Source organism: Rhincodon typus, chromosome 30, assembly GCF_021869965.1.
Source record: "Rhincodon typus isolate 14 chromosome 30, sRhiTyp1.1, whole genome shotgun sequence".
Taxonomy (NCBI): domain Eukaryota; kingdom Metazoa; phylum Chordata; class Chondrichthyes; order Orectolobiformes; family Rhincodontidae; genus Rhincodon; species Rhincodon typus.
In genome coordinates this window covers 31,285,974-31,305,815 of record NC_063361.1, presented here as the reverse complement: position 1 = coordinate 31,305,815, position 19,842 = coordinate 31,285,974, and the positions used below count along the sequence as shown (strand labels likewise).

At 43.1% G+C, this 19,842-nt stretch overlaps 1 protein-coding gene across 2 annotated transcripts in view; it reads right to left on the bottom strand.

Moving 5' to 3' along the window:
• LOC109935240 (plexin domain-containing protein 1-like) overlaps positions 1 to 11,338 on the bottom strand; it is a 268,940-nt gene extending 257,602 nt beyond the window's left edge. For both annotated transcript variants that reach the window (XM_048614603.1, XM_048614604.1), the window contains exon 1: positions 11,036 to 11,338. In XM_048614603.1, coding sequence (XP_048470560.1) covers positions 11,036 to 11,108 — 73 coding nt within the window. In that variant the 5' untranslated portion in view covers positions 11,109 to 11,338. The remainder of the gene's footprint in view (positions 1 to 11,035) is intronic.
• Between the last annotated feature and the right edge of the window lie 8,504 nt (positions 11,339 to 19,842).

Here is a 19,842-nt window from a genome sequence, read left to right as displayed (position 1 = left end):
ATTGTGTGTCTGTGATTGTGTGTGTGTGTGCGCGCGATTGTGTATGTCTGTGATTGTGTGTGTGTGTGTGTGTGTGTGTGTGTCTGTGATTGTGTTTGTGTGTCTGTGTGTGTGTCTGTGATTGTGTGTGTGTGTGTGTCTGTGTGCCTGTGATTGTGTGTGTGTCTTTGTGTGTGTGTCTGTGTGTGTGTGTCTGTGTGTCTGTGATTGTGTGTGTGTCTGTGTGTGTGTGTCTGTGTGTCTGTGATTGTGTGTGTGTCTGTGTGTGTGTCTGTGTGTGTGTGTCTGTGTGCCTGTGATTGTGTGTGTGTGTGTGTGTGTGTGTGTGTGTGTGTGTGTGTGTGTGTGTGTGTGTGTGTGTGTCTGTGTGTGTGTGTGTGTGTGTGTGTGTGTGTGTGTGTGTGTGTGTGTGTGTGTGTGTGTCTGTGTGTGTGTGTCTGTGATGCCTGATGAGTATTAGTTACATGCAAATTATGAGTGTAAAATTGAACCCTAGTAGTGTCTTAGAGCAGTGCAGTTCCCAGGCATAACCGACAAGGGAGAATTACCCAATACATCCGGACATGGGCAGTAATTATCATGGACATTCTTGGGGCACTGCTGGCCATTCCTCTGGACTGTGCCAAGGCACTGACAGACAGAATGCTAGGGTCTGGAAGTCTGGCCTCCCCTGCAAGCCCCTCAGGAAGAGGACGACCCTCCTCTGCTCTACCCCCTTCTACCAGGAGCTCCAGGTCTCAGACGGAGAACTGCACCATCATTTCCCCCTTCTCCAACATCTTTGGAAAGCTTGTCCTTCAATGAGCAGGAACAGGTTTGGAATGCTGGTGCTGGTCTGGGCACACAACAGCCTCTTAAAGATGGTGCAGGTGCAGGGGACGGTGGTCTTTCAGCTGATATCTAGTGAGTGACGTAGTGTTCTGGGATCAGTGGGTGATAGGATGGGTCTAGAATCTGTTAATAGGTGCACGGTAGAGGTGGGATCGGTGTTGATGAGGTGACTGTGGTAAAATATGATGAGAGATCACGTTAGGGCCCAAGGCAAAAAATCTTCCATGAAACTAAACAAACCTGACATAGCCAAAATACCATAAGTTTCACCCTTAGTTACCATTATAGCATAGCAACCAATTTGCACACAGCAAGCTTACACACAGCAATGATCAGGTCATATGAACATATGAAAACAAACTGGAAACAAGAGTAGGCCATTCAGCCCCTCAAGTTTGCTCTGCTCAACTCTAAATTCGCGTCTTCGCCCATCAGTGTTTGACTTCCCTTGTTAGTCAAGAATCTTCCTGTCTTCTCCTTAAAAATATTCAATGATCCTGCCTTCACTGCTCTCTGCCAAAGGGAGTTTCAAAGCCTCACAACACTCAGAAAAAAACATCCATCTTTAATGGGAAACCGCTTATTTTGAAACTGTATCTTCTAGTTCTAGACACTGGGAACATGCATTCAGCATTGAAACCTGACAAGGATCTGATATGTCTCAATATGATCAACTGTTATTCTAAACTCCAATGGCCACAGGCATAACCTACCCAACCTTTACTTACAAGATAACCTCAATCCAAAGTATCAGCCGAATGAACTTTCTCCGAATTGCTTCTATCATATTTATATCCTTTCTTAAATAAGGAGGCCTAAAGCATTCAGAGTATGCCATTTGTGATTTCTGTACAATGATAGCAAAACTTCTGCCTTTTTAAATATTTTATTCCCTACAGTAAATTGTAGCACTCCGTGTGCATTCCTGACCACTGTGATACCTGCCTCACAACTTTTTGTGATTCATCTACTTCAGGGTTTTGCTTCACTACAGTAGAACGGGGTCCTTTAAATCCACCCAAGAGGTTTAGTGTCTCGGATAAGCAACAGAGCATCTGACAGTAAAGTACTGGAGGAAGTCAGAAGTCGCACGACACCTGGTTATAGTCCAACAGGTTTATTTAAAATCACAAGCTTTCGGAGCTGCGTAATAAAGCAGTCTAAGATATGGAATTGGCAAACACCCTAAGGCAGGATTACCTCTGTAGACACAATTAAGGCTAAGATAACAAGGTGTAGAGCTGGATGAACACAGCAGGCCAAGCAGCATCATAGGAGCGGGAAGGCTGACGTTTCGGGCCTAGACCCTTCATCAGAAATGCTTTTATTGAGTGAGTTAGGCTGAGTATGATTCTCATTGTGCCTACAACCTAAACTGGCCGCATTCAAAAATAATTCTCACACCATCCATGATAGATCGAAAGACAAAAAGAAAATCATTGTTTAGCTAGCTTGCAAAAACAAAGGATGGATTCCAAGAGAATATTAGCTACAACATTGTTGCCAAGTCTCATGGGAGCCCCAGAAAGGCCTGAATGAAGCCAGTCCTGAGGTCTACAATCTGTTTTTGGTCCTGAAAATCTCAGTTAATACTGCATTGGTACCCAAATAATAACACGCATGTAATGTATCGCTAACCAGGCAACAATCTATGATATACACACAACACACACCCTTAACTCCTTTTCCAAAGAAAGCTTCGAAGATAGATTTCTTAAAAGAGCCATGCACCAGATTGCGTTTAGGATTTATAGAATGGAGATGGTGTATGTCAAAAGTACTTAATTGGCAGCAAAATGATTTGGAACATCTTGAAAGGCACCATAGAAATGCAGGATTTCTTGTAGTGTTGACCCTTCTTAAAGTTAAATAAACTTTTTAAAGTATTAATTCATGGGATGTTGGCATCATTGGCTAGGCCAGCATTTATTACCCATCCCTATTTGCCCAACAGGCAGGTAAGTGTCAATCACATTGCTGTGGGTCTGGAGTCACATGTGGGCCATACCAGGAAAAGATGGCAGCTTCCTTCCCTTAAGGATATTATAGAACCAGGTGGGTTTATCCTGACAACAGTTTCCTAATGTTTTAACCATGAGACTCTTAAATTCCAGATTGTTTAATTGAATTCAAATTCCACCATGTTAGGAATCAAACCCAGGTCCCCAGAACATTAACAGGGTCTTTGGATTAATTGTTTAGTGACATTGCCACTAGGCCATCACCTCCCCAGTGGGACGTAACTACTGGTAAAGGTATGAATATGGCCTGAATCCATCGCCACAATTCAACTGATGTTAACTCCATACTGTCAGGAGTTCTAATATACTTCAGGGGGCAAAACAAAAAGCACATTCTTTTACGTTTAATCCCTCAAATGGTGGGTGAAACAAGCAAGACCATATTTACTGAGCTGGGAGAGTTCGGAGAATGGTTGGGACATTCACATGGCACACTGGGCTCACTCTTCAAGCCCGTTTAACCACATAAGACCATAAGACATAGGAGCAGAAATTAGGCCATTCAGCCCATTGAGTCTACTCCGCCATTCAATCATGGCTGATAAGTTCCTCAACACCATTCTCCTGCTTTCTCCCCGTAACCCTTGATCCCCTCAATAATCAAGAACCTATCTATCTCAGTCTTAAATGTATTCAATGACCTGGCCTCCATAGCCTTCTGTGGCAGTGAATTCCATAGATTCACCACTCTCTGGCTGTAGAAGTTTCTCCTTATCTCCGTTCTAAAAGGTCTTCCCTTTACTCTAAGGCTGTGCCCTTGGGTCCTAGACTGTCCTACCAATGGAAGCATCTTCCCAACATCCACTCTGTCCAGGCCATTCTGTACCTTGGAGAGGAGAGCAAATAGTCAGAGTTTTATTTTTCTAAATTGATCTGTGGGTTTTTTTTTTCTCTTTCCTCGAGACAGCACAGGGCAGAGAGGAAGCAGATCCAGGAGGGAAAGAAATTTACTTTAATTCTTTCATGAGCCGGGGATGTGGCTGGAAGGGCTAGCCTTTACTGATCGTGCCTAATTGCTTATGAACCTAGTGGCTTATACAGCTATTTCCAAGAGGCAGTTAAGAGTAAACTACATGGATGTGTCTTCTGGAATCACATAAACCAGACTGAGGTCAGGACAACAGGTTCTTTCTCTAAGGGACATTAATGAACCAGATGGTTTTTTACAACGATCACAATACCTTTGTTGAAGCTGATTGTTAATTCGAGATTTTTACTATTTAATTGAATTTAAATTCCACCAGCTACTTTTGTGCAATTTGAACCCATGTCCCCAGAATATTAGGCCAAGCATTTGAATATTAGCCCAATAACATGGCTACCATCATACTATCTCTAGATATAAGGTTACACCTTGACAGATATAACAGAGGTTTTGGTTGCACTGGCCTGTGACCTCACCATTCTGGGGGGAATGGGGGATACGGTGGCTCAGTGGTTAGCACTGATGCCTCACAGTGCCAGGGACCTTGGGTTCAGTTCCACCCACCAGCGACAGTCTGTGTGGAGATTGCACATTCTCCACACGTCTGCATGGGTTTCCTACAAGTGCTCCGGTTTCCTCCCACAGTCCAAAGATGTGCAGGTTAGGTGGATTAGACGTGGGAAATTGCCCATCATATCCAGGGATGTGCAGGCTAGGTGGGTTAGCCATGGGAAATGAAGTGTTACAGGAGTTGGGGTAGGTCTGGGTGGGATACTGTTTGGAGGGTCAGTATGGACTCAATGGGCCAAACGGCCTGCTTCCACACTGCAGAGATTCCATGATGTTCACAAGATTGTAGCACCTGTGTCTATTGTCTTTGAGATGCTAGTAACAGGTCTTCACCTGAATGGCAGTGTATGCTGTAATAATACTAATCCGGATCGCTCTGCAATATAAAGGAAAAGGCCATAAAAAGATGGAGCATCAAACCCAATAGGAGAAAATATCTGATCCATATCAAATCAGATACTCTTGTAATAACACCTGAGAAAAGGCCTTCAACCCAAAAATCTTAACTCACTTTCTCTCTCCATACTGGTTGTCAGATCTGCTGAGCATTTTCCAGCGATTTATTTTATTTCAGTATGCCAACAGCAACACGACTTGGCTTCAGTTTTACTGTATTGATAATCCACACTTAACAAAATCTTCAACCCTCCTCCAAAAAGTCTGTCAGGATCCTGTGGGTTTCTACGATGTGAATGTGACTGTACTTATTAATGTCTACTCTTTATCTTTTCTCAGCTCTGGTTCACCTTGTGTTTTAATTAGGTCTCTGTGCCTCTTATGATGTACATTTGCCTTCATGCATTAGAGCCACCTGAGTGTTTAAACCCACTGATAGTTCAGCTTTAATTCCTTCATTTCCTTGAAATAGGGTCACAAAATTGGGTGAAATCAGCCGCAAGAAAATATACGCCGGAAAACCGTATGTTTATAAATCATCAGTACAGACCTGCGAAGAGCAAATTAAACAGCACAAGTAAATAATAAACACAAGACTTTTCACAATGCGTCATGCTAAGAGCAGTTAGCATGGATCATTAACTGAACCATTAGTGTCTCCTCCCTCTGTGAAACTTCATTCAACTGTTGGTATGTGGCACAGGCAACTGAAGGTGGGTATTTGCATCTAGACTGCCTAACAGTAAAGGAGGATTGAGTGTTCTCTATGCCAGAGGAGACAGCTGCACACATTAACAGTTTGTCAGAATTTGACATTTTGAAATACATTGTTTTGGGGTCCGGGTGATCATGGTTTCGAACATGCCCCTCCTTTGGAATTCTAAGCCACAACTCCCCTTATATTTAACCTGCATCCACACACAGAGCTCGCCCAGCAGAATCTGGTAAATTATGTACGCAGTGTAACTGAGGAAATGGAAAATTCTAATAAGAATGTGAGATCTGACAGCACAGAACCAGTCCTTCAGCTCAGTGTGCCTGTGCTGGCTACTTAAATGAACCATCTAATTAGGTCCACGCTATTTATATGCCTATATATGCATATGTTGAGTTGGGCAGCAAAAGATTTTCAGAGATTTACAAAGGCTTTATTGTAAATCCATAGTTGAGTACAATCACCCGTTTTCCCCTTCCCCTTCTGGACCCTTTCCCTGTCCAGCAGCCAACATCCCATGAGGGAAGATCCCTGTCTTTTTCAAAGAAAGAAACTCATCATCAAATTAGCCAAACATTCAGTGAATAAATTACAATCACTGCTTACCCAGAGCAGTATATTAATAATAAATATCAAAATAGTGGGTAAACACTGTGGGGATGGGTGGGGGGAGCCAGGATTTTAATATGTGCAGGCAGCCAAATTTATTACCTGATACACTTAACTACGCAGCTATGGTTAAAGACTCAGAGAATCCAGCTCCTTTGTTTGTAAAATATACCCACCGCCAATTCTCCCAGTTAACAAATTACAGATACTGTCCATCAGGGGCTGTGTGCCAAGAACAAGGAAAATCAAGGAAGGAGGAAACAAGGTGGTTTTTTGGGGATGGGGTGAACTAAATGAAGATGATGTTACTTTGGACCCCATATCTAGGGAAGGATTTGCTGTTGTCAGAGGGGGGTCTGGGGAGATTTACAACAATGTTCGTGGAGATGAAAAGCTTGTCATATGACAAGCAGTTGAGGACTCTGGGTCCAAACTTGATGGAGTTTAGAAAGATGAAGGGGGGTGGGATCTGATTGAAACTTACAGAATACTGAGAGGCCTGGATAGAGTGGGCATGGAGAGGATGCTTCCACTCATAGGAGAGACTAGGACACAAAGGCACAGCCTCTGTGGGAAGGGATGACCTTTAAAACCGAGATGGGGAGGAATTTCTTCAACCAGAGGGGGGTGAATCTGTGGAAATGATTCCCGTAGAGGGCTGTGGAGGCCAAGTCACTGAGTGTATATAATAGTGATAGGTTTTTGATTAGTAAGGGGATCAAGGGTTATGGGGAGAAGGCAGGAGAATGGGGTTGAGAAACATATCAGCCATGATCATTTGGCAGATCAGTCAATGGGCTGAATGGCCTCATTCTGCTCCTGTAGTTAATGGTCTTATGATTATTGGGGGAAATGATGCATTCCCAGCCCTGCAGTGCCTGATGCCACTAAGTGCTTTGAGGCTACTGGTAGAAGAAGCCAGGTCTTTTATCAAATAACCCAATCACCGAAGAGCCCAGCTTCACTTTTTAAAATATATAAATAAACCCACAACAACATTGACAAAGCACCAAAATAATCAAATAAGGAAAGTACCTAATTTTCTCTTACTTTACAAACGTGCCAAGTTAACAAACAGAGTACAAGCTGTACCGAGTAGCAGTAGTGTAGGAACTACAAAAACAGGAAAAGGGGAGGGGAAAGCACAGGTTAGGAGGGGTTGCAATTAAATCAAAATCATATGGAGTGAGGGAGGGGAGAGGAATAATACACTCACTTCATGACCCACTCCGAAGAACCCAGTTGCTTTTTTTATATTTTGGAAGACTCACCACTAAATCACTTCAGTAGCCATTTATCCGATAACTGCTAACACACTGGCCACTAGTGTACTGTAGATCTCTACAACTTATGAATCTGACCAGGAGCAGTGTAAGAACCCCAGCTATGTAGTTTTTAAATCAACCTGTTTAAATGTGTTATGGCATGTGGCTGGAGCAGACGTGACTTGAGCCCAGATCCTACTGAATCACCCATGGTAGTTTGCTTCTGTTAACCACCATCAGCAATTCAACCATGTCCCAATTTATAAATGTGTATGCAAAGCATGTTAAGGGCAATGCAAAGACATTAAAGGTGAGGGAGAGGTAGGGAGAGATGGAATTGGAGAAAGGAGGTCAAGCAAACCACCCAGTCTGGTGCCCAGCTTTGTCTAAAGACATTGAGCATATCAGTGGGCACCGCATGTTCCTTCTCCAAGGGCACTGGGCACAAACGTATCCACGGAAAAGGGAGAGGCTCAGTTACCATGACCCCTTCCACTTTCCAAGTCAACCTGTGCAGAGGTGTTAGTACACACCCCTGCAACAGGTGTGACTTAAACTTGAGGCTGTTGGCTCAAAGGTAGGGACACTGCCACTGTACCACAAAAGCCCTATCAGTTCAAACATCACAGCTGCCATGGTGGGATTTGAACCCCTGTCCTCAGAAAATTCCCTCAGAGTCCACTGCTTAAGTACCAATGGGCATCATCAGCTCTCTATTAGCTCCAGAGCTGGTCTGGTTTACCCTTAGACAGATCAGCATTTCTAACAAAAACAGAAATTGCTGGGAACACTCAGCAGGTCTGGCAGCATCTGTGGAGAGAGAAAGCAGAATTAATGTTTCAGATCCAGCGACCCTTCTTTAGAACTGATCGTAGCTAGGAAAAGGTTGATATATGCTGAAGATGGGGAGGAATTGAGAAGTAAACCATAGGTGGAGATGGAGCCCAGAGACAGACAAAGGAATGGCTAAAGGTCAGCCTGGGAGAATAAGTAGCTGCTAATGGGGACTAGTAGTGTCTGACACGGGTTGTGTGTGGTAACAGCCCATGTGATGACAAGGCCTGGTGTGTGGGGTTTGGGGTAAGGAGATGGAAGAAAGTGCTCATGCCCTAAATTAATTGAACTTGATACTTAGTCCTGAAAGCTGTAGAGTCCCCCAGCAGAAAATGAGCTGCTGTTCTTCCAGCTTGCGCTGAGCTTCACTGGAGAAAGCCCAAGGCAGAGATGTCGGTCAGGGAACACGGTGGTACGTTAAAATGGCAGGCAGCAGGAAGCTCAGGGTCATTTTTATGGATAGAACATCAGTGGTCTGCAAAGTGGTCACCCAGTCTATGTTCCCCCCCCCCACCCACCCACCCTTCCCACTACCACCAGCCCACCTCCCCCCATCCCGCCCAGTGTAGAGGAGATTACATTGTGAGCGGCGTTTTCTCACACTGACACACTCTTCCCCCAAAGCCCTGCAGACATTTTTTTGCTGGTTTCCATCCTATACTTTATTCTGCCTTGGGCTTTTGTGGGTTCAATTCTCACTCCAGCAAAATGAGCCCATAACCCCAGAATGATAATCCAAGGCAGCACTGGGTCAGTGTCAAGGTGTCATCTTTTGAATGAGACATGAGGCCACAGCTCCATCTGCCTTCTCAGTTAGATGTGAAAAATCTGCTGGCAGTGTTTTAAAACAAAGGACATCTCTTGTGCCATATTTATCCCTTAACCAAGCACTAAAAATACAACTCTCTGCTTTCAATTCTGGTCGCCCTGCTGTAAGAGGATATTATTAAGCTGGAGAGGGTTCACAATAGAGTTACCAGGATGTTGCTGGGACTGGAGGATTTGAGTTATGGGGAGAGCCTGGATAAGCTGGGACTTTCACTGGAGCATAGGAGTTTGAGAGGGGACGTTATAGAGATTTATAAAATCATGAGGGGCATAGATAAGGTGAATGGCAGGTTTCTTTTCCCTAGGGTGGGCGATTTCAAGACTGGGGGCATATTTTTAAGGTGAGAGGAGAAAGGTTTAAAAAGGACATGAGGGGCAACTTTGTTTACGAGAGTGGTTCATGTGTCGAATTGAACTATCAGATGAAGTGATGGATTTGGGTACAGTTACAACATTTAAAAGACATTTAGATAAGTACATGAATAAGAAATGTTTGAAGGGACATGGTCCAAGTGCAGGCAGGTGGGACTAGTTTAGTTTGGGATTATGGTTGGCATGGACTGGTTGGACGGAAGGATCTGTTTCTGTGCTGTATGGTCAGTGCCAAAAAAATGGAACAGATGAGTCCAGCTGGGTATATCACAGCTTTACCACTAAATGAAAGAAATCACTAACCTCAGATGTTAACACTTTCTTTTCTCATAGACACTGCCTGAATATCTCTGGCAGTTTTAGTTTTCATTTCGGATTTACAGCATCTGCTGCATTTTAGTTTTTCTTCAAAAAAGATGCCTCCTTGGCTGCAAAATGCTCTAGAATATTCTGAGAGGGAGAGAAGTGCTTTCTCTGGCTGATGAAGAATGAAATCAATCTGGGCTCCCAAAGAAATTGTTGATAGTTTGAGATGTATGCTGGCCACTGTTCTGGGTTAATAAAAACAAACGAGCTCAGAAGGAGGGTTACTGAACCTGAGACTCTGTTTCTGTCCTCAGATGCTGCTAGACCTGCTGAGTTTCTCCAGTAATTTCTGTGTTTTCTTTTGTTTACACAAAACTTGGTTGGACACCCAAGCAACAGAGGATGAAATGAGGATGCAAGCCACTGGTTCGTCTGAATCCTCCTCATTGCTGCTCCCTCACTTCCTAATGAGCACACTTCCTCCGATTTGGCAAGGCTGTGCTGCCTCGTGTGTGCAGTGCTAATTAGCCTGCATTTTCACAGGATATAGCTGAGAGAACTATCCTAGGGAGCTATAGCACGGCGAGAGATGGGTGCGAGAAGGAGATACAGATGGGGGTTTTTTTGAGCGACGTTAGGAAAGGAGCGCTGTCAGACACAATTCAGAACGGTTATCTGCCTGATCAGAATTTTTAAGGCATCATCCTCGCTTGTCTCATCTCTCTCACGTCGTTCACACAAATGGCCAAGTTTCCCAGCTGCGGGTCGTGGCAGCTTTAAGACCATTTATTTCAATATTGTTCGTGTATTCACCTCCCAGCACCCCCAAAACCCACACAAACAGATAAATATCTTCCCAGCCCTCTATCGCTTTGCAAACCACACCGGCTGTTCCAATAAACAGTGTCTTGCGCTTCCACAACAAAATAAAAGGCATCTTTCACAGTTTTGCTACAAATTGCTTTGCACGCAGAGTGTTCCCCTTAACATTTACAGCAACTTTTCAGTGTGTGTGTGCGTGAGACCGGACTGATAATAATATAAGCAGGCCATCGCTTCAGTGCTGAATCTAGGGATGAAAACAGGACACCAAGATATTAACGAGACAGCTTGGTAATAAGATTTGAGATGAATTGTACTGCAGAGCGTGTTTGCAATGAGAAAGAGAAAAGAAAAACACCCTAAACCCGGAAGCTTGCTCTGTTCCCTGAAGCAGCATCTCTAGAAATGTTGCCCTGGATATTTCAGGAGGGAGATAGAATTTTTAAAAAAAATACCCAGCAATTCACAGTTTGCAATTGGTAAGGCTGGGAGGAGAATGACATAAATAGATAAAGGGGGAAGAGGAGAATCTGCTTCTTACCTGTCAGCTCCGCAGATTCCAGCTTGCCAAGTATTGAAGGCAAGTACAGAAGGAAGAAAGTGCCTAATTCCATGTTGTTGCTCCGGTCGGGAGTGTTTTGAAAACGGCAGGCAGTCTCCTGGAAGCGGAGGGTGGACTGAGCGAGGGCGATGCTCCCTCAGCTCCCACCTATAACAGAGTTTTACGTCCAAAGTCCATTAGAAACAGATGCGAGGGATTGCTGGAAGACTTGATGTTGGGAATATCTCGCGGTCTTTATCTCTTGCCCTCTGTGGCTGCCTATTATATTTGTACCTCTCTCTCTCTCTCTCTGGCTGTGTGTTTGTTTAAAAACTGTGCGGAGCTTGCACAGCACGCCACACTCTGTCAGACTTTCAGCATAACACGAAGACAAAGTGGGACGGAGAGAGAGGGAGGATGTGGGGATTATACCTGAAACTATCCAGACCGCTTCTTATCCAATTCCCAACCAGAAAAGCATCCAAACCCGCTTCAGAAACCCACCTGCCAATCTTAGCTGCTGAATATTTCATTCAGGCAATCCATCAGAATGAAGCTGTTCAAAACCTGCTACATGTTTCCTCTGGATAATATCCTTTTCCCCCCAAATGTCACACGTAAGAAGCGGCTCTCACAACATTTACTTTCAATCGGTTTAACTTCAATAACTCGCACTGCTGCACTGCTTTAAAGCTGGGATGTTGAAAAGGAGTTCCAAATATCAGCTGTAACTCCAGAAATGGAGCCAAATGTTTTATTTACAAAGTAACAGATTAGAAGTAAAATTACTGCGGATGCTAAAAATCCGGAATAAACAGAATGCTGGAGAAACGAAGCGAATCTTATTTGGAGAGAGAAGGGGAGTTAACGTTTCGAGTCCAGTATGTCTTTTTCTGAACTAATTCGAAACATTAACTGTTTTTCTCTCTCCATAAATACTGCCAGACCTGCTGACTTTCTCCAGCATTCTGTGCCTGATGCTGTAACAGAAAATAACACTATCGCTACCACCCCTTAGAACTTCCTTGCAATAAACTTGGCAAACGAGTGTGCCGATTTAATTGCACTGCAAAAAGACCTCTGACTTCCAAGCATTATTCTCAAACATTGTAGATTTCCCATAAAAGCTTTCCCTACCACGCTATTTTATTTGCTTTCTCTTTTATCCCTTCTTTTTAAAAAAAAAGTACACCTTTCACATCCTCAGAATGTCCCAAAGATTTTATAACCAGTGAGCTACCTTTTGCAGTCATACAGTCACACAGCACGGAAACAGACGCTTCGGTCCAACCAGTCCGTGCTGACCGTAATCCCAAAATGTTAACGCTGATGTCTCTTCATAGATGCTGCCAGACGCGCTGAGCTTTTCCAACAACTTCTGTTTGTGTTTCTGATTTACAGCATCTGCAGATCTTGCGGTTTTTATTTTCTATCGTGTCCGTACTGGGGTACAGTATCTGTGTGATACAGAACTGGTGTTCATTCATGCATACTAAGGGATAGAAGCCACATTGTCCATCCATGCTGGGATATACAAGCTCACCTTAAATCTGAGATACATACATTTTTGTTAAGCAAAAGGTATTAGGGGATATAGGTCAAAGGCAGGTATATGGATCTAGGCCACAAATCAGCCATGATTGCTTTGAATGGTGGAAAAGACCCGAGGGGCTGAATGGTCTACTCCTCTTCCTATTTCTCTCCATGATGAGGTTGCAAACCACACTGTCAATTTATCACCTCCATTCTTGATAAGTGAGCTTACACACAGTCTGCTCAACTGGAATTTCAGAATAAACTCCAAGGTACAAGAAAGCACAAACACAGTCACATGTGAGAGACTAAGATAAAAAATCCTACGAAGTAGGAATGTTGATACTGTACGATGACACAGAGTGAGTGGAGTGTCCTGTCATGGATCTGACAGGTCTACAACCCTTTACTATGTTGTACATTGTGCGTACGTACAATGTAATTCTTTCTAAAGTCTGTAGGCTCAAAAATCACAGAACACCAGGCTATAGTCCAACAGGTGCTAGTGAGACAGGTGGCATCAGACACAGAATTTATAAGTAAAAGATCAAAGGGTCATAGAACTGATGCGAATGTATCTAACAAACCTAAGATGGCTGTTAAATCTTTAATCAGTTAGAAAGGATTAATATGCAACTCCCAGCATTTCTTTCAAGTCACTGCCCTGTGATAACTAAAGGTTTTATCAGTATACCAGCAGTACACAACCCCGACTATGGTTTTTTTACCTTTGCGGTTCCTCAATTCTGCCCACACAGATTCTACACCATCTGACCCTACTTTGTTTCCCCTATTGATTTAATTTCATTTCTCACTAATAAGGCAACCCCACTCCCTCGGCCCACCTGCCTATTTTTTCGATAGGATGTATACCCTTGGATATTCAATTCCCAATCCTGATCCCCTTGCAGCCACATCTCCGTGATGCCTACCACGTCATACCTGCCAGTTTCGATCTGCGCCACAAGCTCATTTACCTTGTTCCGTATACAGCCAGAAAAAGTTCTAAAGACACAATGAACTGCTCCAATATCAAGAACATATCCTTGAATGAACCTTTGCATCATTCTGTGGTTATAGCTCTTTTAATCAACCTGTTGAGACAATGTCTTGACACATCTCTGGAGCAGATGGGACTTGAAAAGGAGCAAATACTAAAGTTATTCCAAACAAGAGATGGGAATTTCCCCACTAGTAAGACAGAGAGGTTTTATACTGTAAATGCATTTCTATTGCCTGAGATGAGGTAGCGCATTCTGTTGAGTTTTAGGCTATGAATTTTATTGAAGCATCACTCACTTTGTTGCCCTAACATTGGCACAAACTCCCAAACATGGACAAATACTTCTACTAGAGTTGATGTTGGAGTAGGAAAAGCCCTGAGAAGATTTGCAGCCTGCGATTCAAAGTCAAAAGATTTGAAGCCCCAACCAAAACGGAGCAAATTCAGGCTCTTACTTTTTGGAGGTGGATATCCGAGCAGAAATCCACCCTTGTTGCTTTTGTTTCCTAAGTGACAATGGGGAGCAGAACAGACTAATTTTGTAGCACAACATGTCAGACCCAATCAGTGCCCTTTTACAGGTAATAGGATGCATCCATATTCTGACTGTTTGCACATCAAACAAGAGCACCAGCAAGTTAATTTTGTTATTGCAAAAGTTACCTTAAGTCAATTTGGGAAGATAATGACGAGTAGTGCGGTTTGTGTTATCTGCAGATAGATTGGTTGCTATGAGCATTGTCAGAGAAATATAAACAGTGGGGGAAAAAAGTGTAACCTCCAACCCATTTCTGAAACTTAAAACTTAACGACAGTCTGTCCCATGGAAATGGAGATCTTTAACAGGTGCCGCTGCATATTTTATAATACTTGCGAGAGTCTGTAGTCCAATACCTGGCAAAAAATTCTCAGCAAGAAGCTAGACTGGATAACTTGACAAGAAAACCATGGTACTTAAGATCAGAAAGAGAGAGAACCCATAGGTAACCACTTCACAATGTCAAACTAATCTAGGAGTGTAAACTTGTATTTTCATCACAGATAGGTTGACAGGATTGCACTGGAGTTTCCAGGAATTAAAAGATAATTCCCTGGACACTACTGCAAGTAATCCAAAAAGAAAAAAAGTACAGTGACATTACAAAATGGCGTGTTAAAAATATCGTTGGAAACTGTATTTAGTTATAAAAATTACTGAGTGACACAATAACTTTGAGCTTAGGTAAACTAATTGGAGTGTAAGAAACACCATGTAAAATTTATCAAGCATCTTGATCTGGGATGGATAGATGAGTGGACAAATGAGTGGAAATGTAGATGGATTGGAATGAAATGTGATATGCCATAGAATGGTTGATACAACTGTGATTTAAGTAGTGTGAAATGTGATATAATTTCTGTCAGTATTCGTAACGGATAAAAGAAGCCGAAGTTAAAAAAACTTAAAGCTCTCTCAAATATTCTTTTTATGCAAAGTATAGTGTAACCTTTCTGCTCTAACGTTGTTTCAACATATCAGCTGTTTGAGTATTACTGGCTGACAGTTTGATAGAAGAGATAAAACAGTAATTTACAGTTCAAGGAAGCTGAGTTTGAAAAGGACGAATTCTCAACATTGACTGAAGAAATCTCATGGCTCCAAAGGCAATTTTGTGATTTATATGTCTTCAGGTTCACAAAAGACACGAGTTTTGCTGTATATTTCACGCGCACAAAAGTAAAATCCCCTACAACCAATTGCTCCCTGTAGATGAACTGAACTGATTGCCTTTAAGATACAGGGTAAACATTTCTGATGAAAAGTCACAACCTGGAACCTTAACTGTTTCTCTCCCCACAGACGCTGCCAGACCTGCTGAGTAATATGACTATCTTCTGTGTTTCTTTCAGATTTTCAGAGTCTGCAGTATTTTGCTTTTGGATTCGGTTTGCGTTGGTCTTATGGATGACAAATAGCGGATGTTGGTTTAAAAATCAACTTCCCTTGAACTTGGTCCAGGTCATTAGATTGACCTCTACCCAGATCAATAGACTGTGGATGGTGAGTTTCCACTATTTGTGCCTGCTCAAGAAAACTCTCCAAATTGAGCTTGCTTTCTTAGGTGCACAAATACTAGTTTGTACATTTTAAATTTTTTAAAGAAATATTTAAATAATTTAGGAAGAAAAGTAGTGTACAGCAATTAAACCAATGATTTGTCGTTTTTAGAAATGTTCAGTTTCCTAAAATATCAGTGAAAGGTTATGGACTGGATATTGATTTGTTGTGTGTTTATGATCTAAATTGATTTAATCTTTCATGCACTGCTGCTGAAATTTATGTAATTTTCTGTGGAACACTTTAGTTGCAGCTTGATCCAAACACATTCTCACAATCTTCGCAGTACTTTGTTTTTATTCATTTGTGGGACATGAGTGCTGCTGGCTGGGCCAGCATTTATTACCCATCCCTAGTCGCCCTCGAGAAAGTGGTGGTGAGCTACCTTTTGAATCGCTGCAGTTTATGTGCTGTGGGTAGACCCACAATGTCATTAGGGGGAGAATTCCAGGATTTTGACTCAACAATAGGGAAGGAATGACAATGCATTTCCAAGTCAGGATGGTGAGTAGCTTGAAGTGGAAATTGCATGTAGTGGTGTTCCCATATGTCTGCTTCCTTTGTCCTTCTAGATGGAACTGGTCATGGGTTTGGAAGGTGCTGTCTAAGGATCTTTGATGAATTTCTGCAATGCATCTTGTAGATAGTTCACACTGCCCCTACTGAATGTCGGAGGTAGAGGGAATAGATGGTTGTGGATGCGTTGGCAACAAGTGGTCTACTTTGTCCTGGATGGTATCAAGTTTCTTGAATGTTGCTGGAGCTGCACTCATCTAGGCAAGTGGGGAATATTCCATTACACTCCTGCCTTGTGCCCTGTAGATGATGGACAGGCTTTGGGGAGTCAGGAGGTAAGTTTCTTGCTGCAGTATTCCTATCCTCCAACCTGTTCTTGTAGCCAATGATTTTATGTGGCGAGTTCAGTTGAGTTTCTGGTCAATGGTACCCCCCTGGATGTTACAAAAACAGAAATTGCTGGGAAAGCTTAGTAGGTCTGGCTACATCTGTGAAGAGAAATCAGAGTTAAAGTTTTGGTTCTAGTGACCTTTCCTCAAAACAGACGTTAATAGTTGGGATTCAGTGATGGTAACACTATCAGGTAGCAAAGGGTGGTGGTTAGATTGTCTCTTGTTGGAGATGGTCAATGCCTCGCATTTGCTTAGCGTGAATGTTACTTGCCACTTTTCAGCCCAAGCCTGGATATTATCCAGACCTTGTTGCACCTGAACATGGACTGGTTCAGCATGTCAGCAGTGAGCAATGTTCAGCACCATTTGGGAATCAGCAAGCATCTCCATTACTAACATCCTGATGAAGAGGAGATCATTGGTGAAGCTGCTGAAAATGTTTGGGCTGGGGACACTCCCCTGAGGAATTCCTGCAGAGATGTCCTGGAGCTGAGATGACCAACCTCCAAAAATCACAACCATCTTCCAACGTGCCAGGCATGACTCCACCCAGTGGAGAGTTTGCCCCCTGATGCCCATTGATTCCTTTTCCTCAGGCTCCTTGATGTCACACTCAGATGAATGCACCCTTGATATCAAGGTCTGTCACTCTCAACTCCCCTCTGGAATTCAGCTCTTTTGTCCATGTTTGAACCAAGGCTGTAATAAGGTCAGGAGCTGAGTGGCCCTGGCAGAGCCCAAGCAGGTTATTGCTGAACAGGTGCTGCTTGATAGCACTGTTGATGACACCTTCCATCACTTTACTGATGATCGAGAGTAGACTGGTGGGGCAGTAACTGGCTGGGTTAGTTTGTCCTGTTTTTTGTGTACAGGACTTTCCTCGGCAATTTTCCGCATTGTCAGGTAGATACCAGTGTTGTAACTGTACAGAAATAGCTTGTCTAGGGGAGCGGCAAGTTCTAGAGCACAAGTCTTCAGTACTATTGCCAGAATGTTGTCAGGGCCTGTAGCCTATGCAGTATCCAGTGTCTCCAACTATTTCTTGATATCATGTGGAGTGAATTGATTGGCTGAAGACTGGCATCTGTGGTGCTAGGCGCCACTGGAAGAGACCAAGATGGATCACCTACTCGGCACTTCTGGCTGAAGATTGCTGCAAATGCTTCAGCCTTATCTTTTGCACTGATGTGCTGGGCTCTTCCATCATTGAGGATGGGGATATTTGTGGAGCCTCCTCCTCCTTCAGTGAATTATTTAATCATCCACCACCATTCAAAACTGGTATAGTGGGACTGCTGAGATTAAATCTGATCCATTTACTGTGGGATTGCTTAGCTCTGTCTATGATTTACTGCTCATGCTGTTTGGCATGTGAGTAGTCCTGTTTGGTGGCTTCACCAGGTTGAAACCTCATCTTCAGGTATGCTTGGTGTTGCTCCTGGCATGCCGTCCTGCACTCTCCATTGAACCAGGGTTGATCCCCTGGCTTGATGGTAATGGTTGAGTGGGGGACATGCCAGGCCATGAGGTTACAGATTGTGCTGGAGTACAATTCTGCTGCTGTTGATGGCTCACAGCGCCTCATGGATGCTCAGTCTTGAGTTGCTAGAGCTATTCAAAATCTGTCCCATTTAGCACGGTGATAGTGCCACACAACACGATGGAGGGTATTCTCAATGTGGGACTTTTCCTCCACAAGGACTGTGCGCTGGTCACTCTTTCCAATACTAACATGGGCAGATGCATCTGCAACTGGCAGGTTGGAAAGGATGAAGACAAGTATGTTTTTCCATCTCGTTGGTTCCTTCACTACCTGCTGTAGACTCTGTCTAGCAGTTTCTGTTCCCTTCCAGCAATCTCCACTTAATTATATGACTCTTGTATCATCACTGCATTATTCACGCTTCTGATTAATCCCATTACTCTATAGACACTCATTAAAAGCTTACTTTCAGCAATAAATCAATCTTCAGCTGAATTCACGAGAAGGTGAAGCTGCCATAGTCCCACTCCCATCAGGGAGAGACAACTGGTGCTGATTTAACTTGAGGGTCTCCACAGGTGAGGGGAAGAGGTTGAGAAGGAGAATCCTCCATGCTAACCTTAGCTGGTGTGAGAGTTGAACTTACGCTGCTGGTGCTGTGATGTATTGGCAAATCAGTTATCCAGTCCAATGAGCTAACCAATTCCCATAAGTCACAAAGCAGCATCAGGTTACCATATCTAATTTTGTTTTGCCTCTTCGGCCAGTATTCATTGCCCATTACTAATTGCGTCAATGAATATCTTTGAAGCGCCTAAATAAAAACCTTCAATCATGCTGATGGATGGTTCATGGAAGATTTTGTGTTAGGGGTTAGTCAGATAAGTTTGAAGTGAAATTTGAACTGAAACTTAACAAATGCAATTTCAAGTGCGATTTTCACCCAATGAATTTAATATGTTCATTCGGTCTAGAGGCAGAAATTAAAGTCTCTAGTGGCTAAATGAGGCTGTTTGCCTTCTATAAGGGACATTTCAGTTTCCTTTCTCAAAGGAGATAGAGGAGGGATGTGATGGGCATTAAGCCCTTAATGAGTTTGTCAATCAACAAGGTCAGTGATCTGTAGCTGTCAAATATTTACAGCAATTACAGCTTGCTGGTTATACTTCACTTGGGGTAGGATTGTAGCTGATACACCAAGCAACAGGAAACCTGCTGGAATAATTTATATTTTATACCTTGGTACGAAGTACAGAATCATGAAAGGAGGTCTAACTGTGTAATACTGTCGGTTAATGTTGGCGTCTACGATCTTTGATATAGTTCTATTTTGTAACACATCCTTCAAATTATACTTTCAATAACAATTTACACTTTACATCAGGATACCTTTGGTTCAGTCGGCCGCCCTCTCACTTGAGTAGTTGTAGTTCAAACCCTATCCCACAGACCTCATGCTGAGACATTAATGCAGTGCCAAGGGAGTGTCGCGCTGTCGGAGAGACAGCATTGGAGCAGCACCAAGGGAGCACTGTGCTGCCAGAGGGGCAATACCGAGGGAACACCGCTCTGTCCAAGGGCCAGTACCGAGACAGCATTTCTGATGGAAGTGCCATCTCTCAGATTTGATACCAAAGAAGGCTATCCTATTCTCCTTCCCCAGTGGGCATAAAAGATCCTATGATGTTATATGGAGAACTGCAGAAGAGTTTATTCGTTGCCCTGGAAAAGGTTAATCTCCGCAACCATAACCATCAGAAATGAATGCTGGCATCTGAGTTA